Source organism: Dysidea avara, chromosome 2 (assembly GCF_963678975.1).
Source record: "Dysidea avara chromosome 2, odDysAvar1.4, whole genome shotgun sequence".
NCBI classification, from domain to species: Eukaryota; Metazoa; Porifera; class Demospongiae; order Dictyoceratida; family Dysideidae; genus Dysidea; species Dysidea avara.
The window spans coordinates 13,976,520-13,991,267 of record NC_089273.1 but is presented as its reverse complement, the minus strand read 5'-3'; the positions used below and the strand labels follow the sequence as shown (position 1 = coordinate 13,991,267).

The 14,748-nt window shown below is 36.3% G+C and overlaps 1 protein-coding gene and 1 long non-coding RNA gene across 6 annotated transcripts in view; one reads left to right on the top strand and one right to left on the bottom strand.

Annotated features, from left to right (window-relative positions):
* Positions 1-9,432, top strand: part of LOC136246667 (inositol 1,4,5-trisphosphate-gated calcium channel ITPR1-like) — an 82,183-nt gene extending 72,751 nt beyond the window's left edge. For 2 of the 5 annotated variants that reach the window (XM_066038202.1, XM_066038203.1), the window contains 26 exons: positions 31-195; positions 241-310; positions 356-451; positions 502-651; positions 699-752; positions 814-885; positions 938-1,054; positions 1,111-1,170; positions 1,224-1,493; positions 1,545-1,646; positions 1,940-2,104; positions 2,156-2,258; positions 2,310-2,527; positions 2,577-2,699; positions 2,753-2,799; positions 2,856-2,942; positions 7,674-7,856; positions 7,904-7,945; positions 7,994-8,057; positions 8,106-8,229; positions 8,279-8,463; positions 8,513-8,659; positions 8,713-8,790; positions 8,838-8,957; positions 9,020-9,154; positions 9,221-9,432. In XM_066038202.1, the coding sequence (XP_065894274.1) occupies positions 31-195; positions 241-310; positions 356-451; positions 502-651; positions 699-752; positions 814-885; positions 938-1,054; positions 1,111-1,170; positions 1,224-1,493; positions 1,545-1,646; positions 1,940-2,104; positions 2,156-2,258; positions 2,310-2,527; positions 2,577-2,699; positions 2,753-2,799; positions 2,856-2,942; positions 7,674-7,856; positions 7,904-7,945; positions 7,994-8,057; positions 8,106-8,229; positions 8,279-8,463; positions 8,513-8,659; positions 8,713-8,790; positions 8,838-8,957; positions 9,020-9,154; positions 9,221-9,298 (3,055 nt within the window). In that variant the 3' untranslated portion in view covers positions 9,299-9,432. Of the gene's footprint in view, positions 1-30; positions 196-240; positions 311-355; positions 452-501; positions 652-698; positions 753-813; positions 886-937; positions 1,055-1,110; positions 1,171-1,223; positions 1,494-1,544; positions 1,647-1,939; positions 2,105-2,155; positions 2,259-2,309; positions 2,528-2,576; positions 2,700-2,752; positions 2,800-2,855; positions 2,943-7,673; positions 7,857-7,903; positions 7,946-7,993; positions 8,058-8,105; positions 8,230-8,278; positions 8,468-8,512; positions 8,660-8,712; positions 8,791-8,837; positions 8,958-9,019; positions 9,155-9,220 lie in introns of those variants that run through there. The other 3 variants (XM_066038204.1, XR_010696726.1, XM_066038205.1) reach the window with 3 other exon arrangements.
* A 1,523-nt stretch (positions 9,433-10,955) lies between these two features.
* Positions 10,956-12,115, bottom strand: LOC136246386 (uncharacterized). Its single transcript, XR_010696367.1, has 4 exons — positions 12,065-12,115; positions 11,509-11,592; positions 11,189-11,245; positions 10,956-11,146 (listed from the first exon to the last, which is right to left on the bottom strand). It is a non-coding gene; the product is annotated as an uncharacterized lncRNA (long non-coding RNA).
* Between the last annotated feature and the right edge of the window lie 2,633 nt (positions 12,116-14,748).

The following is a 14,748-nucleotide window of genomic DNA, read 5'->3' as shown; positions in this document are numbered from 1 at the left end:
GTTTGTTGTAATATTTAGTATTTCATATAGAATATCTTTCAATACTTTTGGGAGCCTGAATGAAAGTGAACGGCTTGCTCAAGAATCAAATAATATCAAGTACATACAACTGCTGAGAACTATTGTTCATAATGAAATTAAACACATTGATCCTGACCTCAGAGAAGAAGGAAATAACCCTAAAGAATTTAGAAAGTAAGGGCTTGTACTACTACATGATCTTTAGTTAAATTAATTTAGACAATCTGAACGTATTCAAGCAGTGCAAAACCAATTACAAGAACTCGGACAGGGATCTGCAATTACAAGAGTGCGTTTGGGTTGCAAACAATATGCTGTTTTTATCATTCCACAGCTGATGAAACTACTATCGCACCCCAATGATAAAATTTCCGATCAGGTTTTGGCACTTTTAACCATCCTTGTCTACAGTGGCAATCACAACATTCAGGTATATACCCTTTACACATTGGATTAATTCATTGTGAAGATTGTCTTTAGGAAAGTTTTTGCAGTTACTTTAAGAATACTAGAGAAAAAAGCCTCTTTATCACTTTGCATAGACGTTTGGAACATGCAACAGCTAGTGACAATGAAAGGAGAATTCTGCTTGAACAGCTTCAGCTTAAGGATGAACATCACAGGACACTTGTTAGCATAATGATAAAACTACGTAGTATAAATGTTTGTTTTTATAGAAAGAATCGTATAAAATATATGCTAACCAGTATGGATTTAAAGGTCCTACTCAGGTAATCTTGATTGTTCAACTGAATAATTCTGACTACAGTATATTAATATTATACAATGCAGCAAATTTTTGCAGGTCATAAAGAGGAAGATTTGCATGTTGCAGTTCCTCAAAATCAAGCACTTATTGAAAATGTAAGCTGTATACTGAAAATTTCTTTTTTGTGTATGTGGTGATTTACTGTAGGATAAGGAAATTGAAATGCAAAAACTTAGTCAAAGTGAAAAAAAGTCACAAACTGGACAACGTACATTTAGAGACCTTGTCAGAGGGAAGAGTATTCAACACCTAACTGTTCCAGAGGTATGTGCATGTGCTGCTATGTTAAGAAATGTGTGGTTAATTAAAATTGAATTTAGTGCAAGCCTGCTGTAACTGCAGTAACTGTAATACAAAAGCAAAAGGATGCGGTAACTAAGGTATATCAACAGTGTTACAGATTTATTTACTTACAAACAGTTTGTCTTCTTAGGAACCACCTGTGCACAAGTACACTCAACTTGAAAGTCTTAAGTTTAGAGATACTTACTATGTTAAAATAACTTTACGTTTCCTTGGCTATTTGTGTGATGGTCAAAACAGAACCATGCAGAACTACCTCCGAGAGCAGCATGACAATACCAAGAGGATAAACCTTGTATCTGAAACCTGTGTTTTTCTGCAATCATTTTATGTTGAAGTGACAGAAGAGAACATAGATTTGATTACCGAAGTATTGCTAACTATCACCGAGATGTGTATGGTAAGAGTGTTGTTACTGTACCATTGCCATTTATATGACCATTACATTTAGGGGAACTATGACAACCTACTTGTGATATATAATCATCAAATAATTGACATCATAAATCGCATAATCCAGACCACAGTGTTCTACAGTTGTAAACTATCCAAAGTACATTTTAATATGTGACTGGGCCTGTGAAAATAGGGAATGTATGCACAAATTACACCCCATCATACTACAGGTCATATCTCAGTATCGGAACAGAATATTTCCATTCTGTAACTTGCAGAATAAACCAAATTAAATGCCTACTAAGAGCTGAAAATTGTATTGCCATAGCGTAATGATGTAAAAAGTTATGAGTGATGGATGGTTTGAAAAATCATTCGCCCACATGCCCTATTTTTGCAGGCCCAGTCACATATGGTTTCATCATAATGCTGTGAATTTAATTGTTATAGATTCTAAAGCTTAAAACTGCAGCGATTGAGGTTATAGAAATGATGTTAGAAGAAATACATCCAAAGTCACAAGATCTGGCGATCAGTGTTTATAAAGCAGTTGATACTGAGGCTCTTCACAGCACCCTGGCTTATTGTAATCACCTTAGACAGGATGAGGAAATGGTCAATTGTTGTGTGCTATAAATAAGACTGGCTACTATAATATTCTTACAGAGGAAATCAAAACTCGATGATGATGCTGAGAGAGCTGCTTTCACAACATATCACATATTAGTTCACATGGCAGATTTTCCAAATATTACTTTGGATCAATTGAGTAGGATTTAACTGTTTTCTTATATTTTACTATCTTTTTCTCTCTAATAAGAACCTAAAAAACCAAAAGATGAAGCTAAAACGACACAAGATGAAGCTAAAACGACACAAGATGAAGCTAAAACGACACAAGATGAAGCTAAAACGACACATTATTCAGAGATTGAAAATGCTTGGAAATTCTGTGAGAAACGGTCAAAGTGCATTGAGGTAATATACAAGGATAAAGAAGGCCAAACAACATTGGCAAAAGTACATTTCAATTCTAAAGTATGTAGTATCACTGTACAAGTAACCATGATCTTATTATTTGGGGTAGGATCAATTGTCAAGTGCCATTAAAGAAAGGGTGAAAGTTAGTGTTAACCGTGAATCTCCTGAAGGCAAAATTAGAGATTTTGCTGAATGGATGAATTTAGTTAAAAAGGAAGTTAAACACTTAGTAAGTTACATTTGGCAGTTTTATCTGATATTCAAAGTACTTCTACTCTCAAGAACTACCTACATGATAATTTGTACACAGACATCTTTGTCAGCTACATGTAAGTTGAAGTTGTGAGATTGTGAGTGATGTGGTACTATAAATCAACCCGTACAGTCACTGGTTCAATCATATAGTCCTTTTATGGACTTTACTCATGAACATTTTACTGGTGGTAGCATGGAACAGTGAATCTCCAAAAAGGTTAGTTGTCTCATTATTGATGATCTGGAAATAAATCAAAATTATATTAGTAAGATGAGCAAATGTAATGCTGGTATATTTCTCACTTTAATAGCTCTACATATAAATAAATAGAAATACAAATCCTATATCTGGTGGTAGTGCATGAGCAGTAACTCTGCTTGTGATTTTTTTCTTTGGTTTCCCTGTAGCTGTCTATCACACATATCATTGTCCATATTTTCTATAGTGACTGGATTGATTGCAGAGATGCATCTGGTACTTTCGTTCTCATTTACAATACTGTGAAAAATAGCTGAAAACAAAGCATAATAGCTGGTCTTCAACTTTCAGCAATTGATTGTTGTGGCCTGTAATTTATAGTTGTAACATGGGTGCAAATAGTCTGCCTGATATGTCCATCTGAACCACAGGCCCAAGGGCAGAGGGTGGACATATCAGGCAGACCATGAGTTCCCATGTTACAACCTTTATGTAACACTTCCATTCCATTCCATTCCATTCCATTGCCTGTCGGGTGATTAACCGCCCATGCCAGTACCAGTGGCTTTATGTTATATAAATGCATAAAAGATTTGATTGTGGCTAAGCAGCAGGTAATGTTACAGCTACACTGTACATTTGTTATAATAAACAGATTAGTCCTAAAGATATCACGGAAAAGTCAAGTTTTTGCTAATCACAGGGAATTTAAAAGTGTTTAATTAGCACTTTAGAGACTAATTAAAACACATACTAAAGCATAAAGGAGTATGCTTTGTTGTAGCATGATTATCTGTAATGTGGGTGTGGTTCATATTCAAAAACATGCTGAAACGCTTGTGTATGTGCAATGAAACTATTTTCACCTTCAACTAAAGTTTCCCAACTTGTAGAATGGCAAGGATACTGAAATGCCTCAATCTGAATACTTCTTGTGGTCAAACTCCAACTCGTGATAATGGTCACTCAAGTATTAACTTATTTCCATAATCGATGTCAGCCTGAGCATTTATAAAACAAATCGGGTGGTACTGTTACCTCATGAGTTAGGCATTATAGATAATTCCCTGACCACAGGGTAAATGGGTAATATTAAATATATATGTATACTAAAAAATTCCTTTTATCTACCCACGCAAAAAGTGTTACATTACATTTTATAGCATGCCTGTACTATTTTTTAAATTTGATGTGATATGCACTAGTTAACTAATCATAACTATGTTATACAAATAATTAGTTGGATTAGTGATCAATGCAAAAGTAGTGAATAGGAGTAGTATATTATGGTGGCATAATTTTGAAATTGTTGATCACGAATTTCATGACAATAATTCTGGAATTATTGGATGATTAAAAGCATAATTTAAGAATTATTTAATGTCCATGGTAGTAATCAGTGAAATTAAGGGGCTTGTCTCTACTTGATTAGCTAAAAGAAAAAGTTAAGCCAATAAGAATGGTATGTACTAGTTTATTAAAAATTATAAAAATGAAGTAGGGATCCTCCAAGCAATAAAAGGTAGTTAAACAAGAGATGAATGATGGTATTACAACATAGCTTAGTGGGAAATCCCTACATTGGCATGGCACAACAATTATTGTGTGTTTAATGCCTAAGTAGGGATTTCCCACCAAGCTATGCTTTAATACCATCATTGATCTCTTGTTTCACTACTTTTATCACCTGGATCCCTACTTCATTTTTAATCTATAATTTTAATTTTACTAGTTTTAGTTTTTTGTTAAAGGCTATACACATGTGACTGCTCTATTAGGGTGACTGCTGTATTAGAGTATAGCAAGACGAGTGGTCACTATTCCATTATTAAGATAGCTAACCCTTAAAGGGATGTGGTAATCATGGTCAACTCTTTGCTTGATTGATAGATTGTAAGTGGGCATAGAATAAAGAATGGGTGTGATCTTGAACCTGCATTATCATGAAGATGCAAGTATCTACCAGGTATCCAGTATCTCCTACAGTAGCATAGTATAAGTGCGTTAAATAATTTTGTGGCATCTACTATGCTGCTCAAAGAAGATGTCGACACAGAAAATTAATGCCTAGAAATGATTTCATTGTATGAAGAAGATGGAGGGACAGCTTCATTGTAGATAAAAGAAAGACTAGGCACAGATGGAACACACTCGTCAGAACCCCAAAAGGCACATCCCACTGGTGAGTTTGTTATTGTGGGGTAAAATGGTGGCCGTTGTGTGCCGGTAATGAGATATTTTTAGCTGGTATGGTCATTGAGATATGGAGGCTTTTGTAGAAGCGTGGGCAAAAGCTTACAAATGATTTTATCGCATGATATATCTAACATTTATAATTTTTTTTGACAATTTGGAATTTGAATGGTTAACTAATAGTGCTACTGTTGGAAGGAGTAATGGATAAGTCTGGTAAGGCAGAAGACCTAAGAACCTTTTATAATGATGAAGGCATATGTGACCGGATTTGCGAAAAGGTACCTTTTCCACACATTTTACATACCAGCAAACAAAATGATGTAACACTTGACTCCTTATACTGATTAACTTGCTCGTAGTATTAAAATGCAGCCAGATACTGTAGCTACACTCATGGAAAACTTCAGGCAATTATATGAAATAATAAAAAAGTTATGAAACAATGAAGTTCAAAAAATGGGTTAAATTTTGTGCGTGAAAAAGGTACCTTTTCGCAAATCCGGTCACATATGCTTTAACTACCAACTTGGAGGAAAGCAGTGTGGGAAGGCACCCAGACTATTAAACTACTGTGGTCAGAACATAAAGACCACACCATCTAACATAGGGTTACCAATGTAAAAAAAATGACGTACGTACTCTGTATTCAAAATGATTTGCTAACTGCTGTTACATGTTGGACTAACTCTTGTACTTACATAGATACATCTGCAGTAGTACAGCAAATTCCATTGCTTCATTGGGATAGATAAATATTGACTGCATCACAATACTGGAGTTCTGGAGTTCAACCTTCCTCTGTGAGCAAACCTTCACCTAAGAGCATAGTAGGTTGACTGGAAAGATACTATTAGGCTACCTGTCACTGCAACATTAGAGCATGATTTTGGGTTCAAAAAATAGGTATTTGTCTATGGACCTGAAGTCACAGTAGTAGTCATTCATCACCAAGAAGTCACATGTTAAATTTGAACATACCAGCCTCCGCAAAATTTGCTAAAAATTACATCTTGGCTGCATAACTTGCTGACCAAAGTGCTTACATAAAGTATAGCTTGTGGTTAGATTCTGGTCATCAGGAGCTGTAAAATTAAATAAAAAGGCACTAATATAAGGAAATTCTTGTGAACCTTACATGATTTTCACTTGATGTAAAGACTTAAACCCTTGTACATTGCTATTAGCAGTATCTAACACCATTACTTTTACTCTTATTATGTAGATTAACACAATTTAGTTGGCATATGATTAGTGACCACACCCAAGCCTTGTCATGTGAGCATGACATGGATTAGTTAAATTCTTTTGTGGTTGAGCTGCTGACAACAATAACTGCTATACTTTATGAAACTCTTACATCTGTTTTAAGCCAAAATTTCTATTTCTAAGCAGTTGAATAAGCTAGTTTTGTAGTAGAGGTGTGATTTTCATCCTATTCCAGGCTCACCTGGGTGGCCATCACTGTTCAAATTTAACCATGCTTTGTATGTGACTTCTTTGTCATTGGATGACTACTACTGTGATGTGGGAAATTTGGCTATCATTTGTTTGGTGTCTGTAGACAGAAATCCATTTTGTAGGCCTAAATCATGCTCAAATACTACAGCAACAGGAAGCTTATCTCACTAATCAAACTACCAATGCTTTAGAGGAAGGTTGAACTCTAGTATTGTGATAAAGGATCAAGGCTACTAGAAATTTCAGCTAGTTATATTTGATTTTGCAGAGATTTCAGTCAACTTATAAACAGGCAATGGATTTACCACCACTGCAGTTGTATTCAACTGATAGTTAGTCCACCATGCCACAGCAAAATTATTTATTAAATCAATTTGAAGATGTCGATTTATTAGCAACAGCCTTCACAGTTAAAGCACTAAAGGTCAATAATACAGCTTAAACCCTTCAGGATGTGAGTGTACATTCCCCAAAAATCTCAGGATGTTATCTGACGATGCATTGTCTTGTCTGATTCTTGTACTAATGTGGTTGAGTTCCAGGGAATCTGTTTTGTCCAAATATTGAATGAAGTAACCTTCCTCTGATTCCTATCCCTACACACTTGAACTGGCCCAACAGGACTCAAAGCTGGCCTACAACATGCAGCATTGGAGAAGGCTCACCCCTGCAACCTATGCCTGAGTGATGGTGAGGTTGGGAAAAGGAACAGGGGAAATCAATTGTTGCATTGGTTCGTGATGCCCAGAAAGCCATTTGAGAGACATTAATTGTGATAATTGAACATAGTTTCTCTCTTTCATCAGTTGCCAATGTTAGCCACAAGTAAAATCCAGCATTTGTGCATCTCAACTGCCCATCAGGTCAAGTACAAAATTAACCTGTTTCGATTGATTGCACAGTAGTTGAATCATCAGACACCATTTTGCAAACCATACTAACCATGTGTAGGGAAAGGAAATGCAGACTAGTCACATCCTACCTGATATGGGAGACCTACTAACTGCTGTAATATTATGTGTAGTAAGAGTGAAATACTAATGTTACTTGTCACAAAATATAATTTCAGTGCTTTACATTCTTTATTTACTGTAGGAGGTTAAATGGTACAGAAATTGTTGTGCCAGCTGTGCCCGAGCTGCAAGACAAGCATTGGTTCTTTTCTTATGTACTTTATATTGGTGGGGCCATTCATCTACTGATGAGTCTTGGGGTGGCTATTTCACATTTTCTTATCAATTATTCCAACTTTGCCATGCCAACAGTTTTTAATTGGAGGTAAGTCTGATGTCATGTAGTAATTATGTCATCTGAAATTCATTCAGGTGCAAAACTACTAAATCTTCTTCAGATCAGCTTAATGGGATGTAAGTCTGATGTCATGTAGTAATTATGTCATCTGAAATTTCATTCAGGTGCAAAACTACTAAATATTATTCAAATCAGTATTTCCTAGGAGTAAAGACAATGTATCACATTGTAAGACATATTTTGTATTTTAATTCATAATTATTGGCTACTATGTAGGTATTTGTGTTGTGTTCAGCATTGTCACTATATTTCTATGGCTATTTTTACTGCATTTGTTTGTTCCACATTGTGGTTGACAGTGACATCTTACAACGTGTGCTGAAATCTATCACCACACATGGTAAACAACTACAATAATAGTACTACATAGTGTGATCATTTCTATATAGGCAGTTCATTGCTGTGGGTAGCTGCACTTGGTTTGATAGTGATCTATGTTTATTCTGTGGGTACATTTGCTTTCATGCCTAATGATTTTGATAGCAATGATGGAGATACAAATCTCTTCTGTGGCACCCTCTTTGAATGCTTTGTCACTGTGCTAGAGTATGGCTTACTGGACACCATAGGATTGGTAAGTGAGTACAGTACATGCTGTAATCTTGTCTTGATTAATGTTGCAGGCTGTGCCTTTACCAGCCAATATAAAGGATGCCACTCTCAGAGCACTTTTCTATGACCTCACCTTCTTCATCATTGTGACCATTATTGGTCTGAATATAGTGTTTGGTATTATTGTGGATACGTTCTCCGAACTGAGAGATGAAAGGGTATAATGCTGCTTTGTATGATTAACACTTGATGTGTACCTGCATATATCTAGCATCGCATTGAGCAAGACAAAAAAGGAGTTTGTTTTATATGCAACCTTCCCAGCTTGGAGTTTGACAGGAGGACTGAGGTGTATAAATGATTTTTATGCACCACTTTTAATAACTAAAATCACAGGGATTTGAAAACCATATAAAACATGAACACAACATGTGGAACTACATCTTCTATTCTCTGTACTTGGACACAGTTGATATCAATGACCACACTGCAATTGAAAGCTATGTTTACAACCAGGTATGATACAGTACTTTTTACATGGGTACATAAGATTACTATTGACCCTTACTATTTTGCAGATAAATGAAGGGGAAACTGGTTATTTTCCATTATTTAAAGCGCGCAGTTTAAAGGAAAAAGAAGATCACACTTTAAATGAGCTTGTTGAACTTAAAAGATTAATAAATATCCTGGTAGACCATCACCAAGAAGAGGTACACAGTATGCATGCATGTAATTTTTATTTGCTTACCCAATGCTGTGAATGCACTTCTATGTAGCAAAGAAATGCAATATTTTATAAGTACAGAGAAGACAATGCTGAAAGGGAGAGAAGGTCGGAACAGACCAATGACTAGTTTAGTGTCTGTTATTGACTAACTACGTATACTTAGTTGCACATATATCTTATAGCCGTAAAGACATTAGGCATATATTGTTTCTTGTTTTTTTTAATTCTTATTATTACATGCATAAGGCCACGTAAACACAATTATCAGTTTCTCATCCTCCAATACTCAAAATAGCAGTGTGGGAGAGTAGTGCTTTTAAATTTTTAAAAAATTAATTGGATAGCTAAATTAGCTAGCTTAATAAGTGACTAACAATGCAAGTTTTTATGAATAATTAAGTTTGTGACCTAATTTCTGCATAACATCTATAGTATGTTATTATGTAGTTATTATGCTTAGAGGCTGCACACAAAGAAGTGTTGGGTTGATATGTGTGGCATAACTGATCTTCTGTATGATTAAAGAGCAAAAAAAAAGATATGCCAGCAGTACAGAAAACACATGTTAGCGTATACATACACAAATGACTGAAAACCCTATAGTCACAGTCAGGGCTGCCCACAGGGGGGAGGGGGTAACTGGGGCATTTTGCCCCGGGCCCCAGCCTGAAAGGGGCCCCAGGAGGCCCCATGAAGGGCCCCCTGAATACCTGTTTAAAAGATCGATATACTCTAATAGAGCAGTCAGATCTAAATACTCTAATAGAGCAGTCACAGTATTCTTCAGAGGAGCAGTGTAGTAAGCTTATAGATAAGGAGATATGGTTGGTGATGGGTAGTTATTGTCATTGCCAGCAGGTTGTGACCCTTTTTTTTTTTTTTTTTTTTGGTCTTCACCTTACAACTTGGGTCAAGGGCCCCACTTTAACTCTTTGCCCTGGGCCCCTTAATTTCTCTGGGCGGCCCTGGTCACAGTGCAGGTTACTGCTTTTTAAGCACTGATAATATTAATAATACACAGAATGACTGTAAATGCTACAGAATTTGACCAGAGTTTGTAACTACAAAGATCCGCCACCCACTGACCAGTTAGAATGACCATGGCTGGAGATTTAAAGGGGCAATGTGCTGTTACAACATTGATTATTTTGGGGTCCAGTAAAATCATGTAATGCTTGTACTTTACCACCTGCAACATGAACTCCACAAGACACACAATGCAACCAGCTGGTGTTGGACAAGCATTGAGTGGTTTCTATACATCAAAACATAATACAGCTTGTACAGAGCATATTTCCCCTTTAATTTACGAAGTTGCTATTGTTTTGGCAGCTGGATCCACATTGCCAGTGTTATTATTCCAGCAGTACACTAGATTATCAAATGCACTAGTTGTATGAAGGTAAGTTTTTGATGAGTTCTAGGGTTGAACATTGGAGTGAGATAAGCAAGCGTCCCAGCAAAGCAGGGCCAACTTGGGGCCAACCCTAGCTCGCCTCAAATTCACCAAGAACTTTTATTCATACAAAAAAATGAAACGCATCATTGTGCTTAACAGGCTAACTTCGAATTCAAGTTAGAGTTCAGCTTTGTTCACAAGAAAAACTACTGATAAATGATATGCAAGTCAAGATTCCACAGCAAATATGACTATCCACTTACTTTATGAAATTGTAGTGCAATTGAATAGAATATAGCAAGAAAAATCACCTACAGAATCTATTGTGCTAGTAGTTCATTACAAAATTATTTATAGAATGTGTAATGCATTTTACTGTGACTCTTATTACAAATTACAGTAGCAAATGATTGCTTCTCTAACTGTTTCTATGCAAATATAATTGTCTATGTATTGAAGCTGAGTTTAAATCCCCAGACTTAGTCAGACAATATGAAGCTGCCCACTGACACAATTTAGAAGTACTGACACAATTTCTGTAATGCTGGCATCTTGAGCGTTACACGATATTATGATCTGCATTGTACATTTATTAATGATTTGCTAACAAGCACTTACTGTCATATCAGATGTACAGTCTTCTTCATCCGATATTAGTATCACTTCATTAGCTTCCTACAAGTAAATGTAATATGAGATTTAACCAACAGATAATCACTTGTATAGCAAACCACCTAGACTAAAATGATACTAATGGCAACCTATACATGACTGTACTTGTTCAGATAACTGTTTACATACTATTTAAAATTAAAAATGAATAGTATCAATTAGCTATATTTTGTTAGGTGTTCATGTATTTAAAAGCAATACAACCAATCACATCTTAAAATAACTACACAACTTAGCATTGTCAAACAAAATGTTTAAAAACTGACCATTGTCTGGTTGTTCACATTAACACTATTATCATCTGACTGTGATAATAATAGACCTGGAGGATTTGTAGTATCCATTAGCTCCTGAGGCAAAGAGTACACAGAAAGGTACATGTCTGTCTACAAATTTAAATTCTATACTGTACATAAAGGTATAGCCACTATGCATATTATGTCACTGCTTGAAGTGTCTTAGTTTACTACAGTGGTATATCCCCAGTATATGGAACAGTTAATTGTTTGTTATTTTAGTAGTTTTTCAGTAAACCCGCATTCACTGATGTTTTACTAAACTTAGTAAAATAATTATGTTCCATATACTTAAGTTTACTGACACTTTACTATCAGTATAACTACAGTAAGGCATCTTAACAAATTAGTAAACTAAGAACCTTCAAGCAGTGTCTGTTACAGATATCATTCACAACTTATTAACTACTTCAAAGTGAAACTGTACATCACTGTGCTTGCTTGTATTGACTTCTACATTGTCATTTACAACATTCTGTTGATCACTCAAAAATTGTTGTATATGTTAATTAAAATTATTACAAACCTCCACCTGTACACCACTTGTGCCAGCTTCAACAATATTGTCTTTTTCTTTCTGTAAGTAAGAAGTAGTCTTAAAAATAATTATGTTTTTATGGTACATGTGCCTAAATAATACGTAACACGTTGTGTGGACAGATCAGGTGTAACATATCTGATATTACTCTGTGGTCAGGAAATTATCTGACATAATTAAGAGGTGCTGCGGTTCTCAGGCTTTGAGTGGACATATCACTCGTACCCATGTTACAACTATAAACACTATATTACAACCGAACATTGTGTGCTCATTTCTGTACACTCATTTTCTTTCTTGATCACTGCATGGCATATAAATCCTTAATTGAGTACCATATAAATAAAACAAGTTGAAGTACCAAGGGTAGATCAAGGAGTTGGCAATGGTAGAGGCACAGAGATACAGGTGGTCAGGAAGAAACAGTGTTATGAATTTGCACTCAGTGTTTAATTTACGATGAGATGTTTGAATATACATCACTATTACATCTAAAGATGCATAAATATCAGTACCAATGTTGATTTTAAAAATCTTGTTCAGTAGTCACATGATCAATAATAATAAGATTTATTGACTGCTCTATTAGACACTTATGAAACCAATTTTCTAGCTACCTAGAGAGGATGCCCTTTTAAATCATCTGGCTCAATGACAGCCCCAACAAACAACTTCAGATTAATATAGCTATGTTTTCACGTTATAACTATATAACACAATGATCCCTCTATTATCTAAACTCACTGGACCCTGAGTATATTCAAATAATCAAAAAGTTCAGATAAACAGAGCCCATAATTCATTTATATGCAGAATCTGTTCATATTATATAGAACAATCATTTCTACTGTTCAGATTGATAGCTGGCTAGTGGAGGAACCTTGCATTATAAGTGTAAGGTATATGGATATGAGATGATGGGCAACATTTACACCAAACCGTTTACATCAGAAAATTTTGGAACCAGCCACCAAAATTACTGGAGCTTCTCCATGGATCCACTATTAAGTGATGAGTTTTAAAGTTAGACTTGTAGAACACATCATGTGTAACAGAATCTGATGAAATATTTAAACATGTTTGTCTGAATATGTAAAAATATGAAGGTACTACATTCTGTATTTAAATCGTATAAGAATGACATTTATGAGATTGTGAATTACCCTGTTAATAGTCAACAGGTTAATAGACAGTTACTGTTGACAATTAAACTGATGAAGAATCCTTTAAACTGCTATAGACACAACTTAAGACAAAGAAAGATTAAAGTGGTAAACAGGGTGGATGAAAGATTATTGGTGCCAGTAGGATAGTGATATCATACAAAGCAGGTGTTAGCCAAATCATATCACATAGTTCTACAGAGTTATGTTTATGCAATTGGCTCATTGCAGAAAACTGTAGTGTTATGCTATGAAGCACGGCTACTAATTGAAGTCATAATGAATTCTATCAACAGCATGCATTTATAGGAGGCAAGCAATTTCAATAAAATCCTCATCTTGTGGCTAAAAGTTGGATCAGCGCGTGATGAATGTGTAAGGTGCTTGTGTAGGAACACAAGCATGCATATAGCAAATTAGCTATGTAGCTATAGAATGGAGGCAGTCTCATTATTTTACTTGACACAGTGAAATAGCTAACTAACAATATAAGTCCCAGCACATAAATGGCCTGTGCTGGACAAACCGGGACTTTCTTAGTCCATGGCAAACTGAGACTCTGCCCGAATCAGCTCCACAATTGGGGGAGTCTTAACATAGTGACCGATGGATGAGCGGGCTCCGCGGATGCATTGTATGGAGGACCGCAAGAGAGAAAAAGATAGACAGCACCTTAACCACCCCATGACAACAGAGTAATCATCACCCCACTTATTTGAAAGTTGATGAGCCAAGCGTTGATAAAAAACAGAAGCCTCATGAGCCAGACCACCAGAGGTCGACATTACCAGGGGGGTAAAAGAGGCATGCTCTTCCTCACGAATTCTCTGAGGATATGCGCGTTTCTTAATGTTCTCGTGCCTCCGATAACAGGAGGCCAGTGATGATGATGCATTAGAAGCAGCCAGAGGGTTGAACACCCGTACATCCACAAAACATCTTTCACTTCTTCCACCCCAAAAACCATTCATGGCGATGTCAAGACGGGCACCATCTTGGATATTGGCAGAAGCAGGGTAGTCCTGCTGTGAAACCGGCTGGAGCTCTGGTTCAACAGCTACCTGAGAGCATACTTCAGTCAACAGGGTAGCAGTTAGATCTCTGATCTCATTGTGTCGGATAGAAGGTAAGCCACCCTTGGGACAGGATAAAGCATGCTCCACTGAAAAGGAAGTCCCACATGCACAGTGAGCAGGAGTCCGCTGAGGAGACCACCCATAACGTAGTGCCACGGCATCATGAAACGCGGACTTATGCAGTGCAAAGCCATGTTCCTGTAGGTATACTCTAATATCTATGCTGTAGGGGCCGGGTGGTAAGCCAGTTGGAGGCCCCTTTGGCTGAGGCTAGATCTAAAGCGCGTTGAGAGGAGGGATCCAAGTGGGTACGCAAACTGGAAGATCTATCCGAATAGTTGGAAGATTTGGAATTGCGGATTGTGGACTTGCGAGATAGCTGTTCTGTTTTAACAATAGCCGAATTGGTACACCGGTCCAGAATGAATTGTGA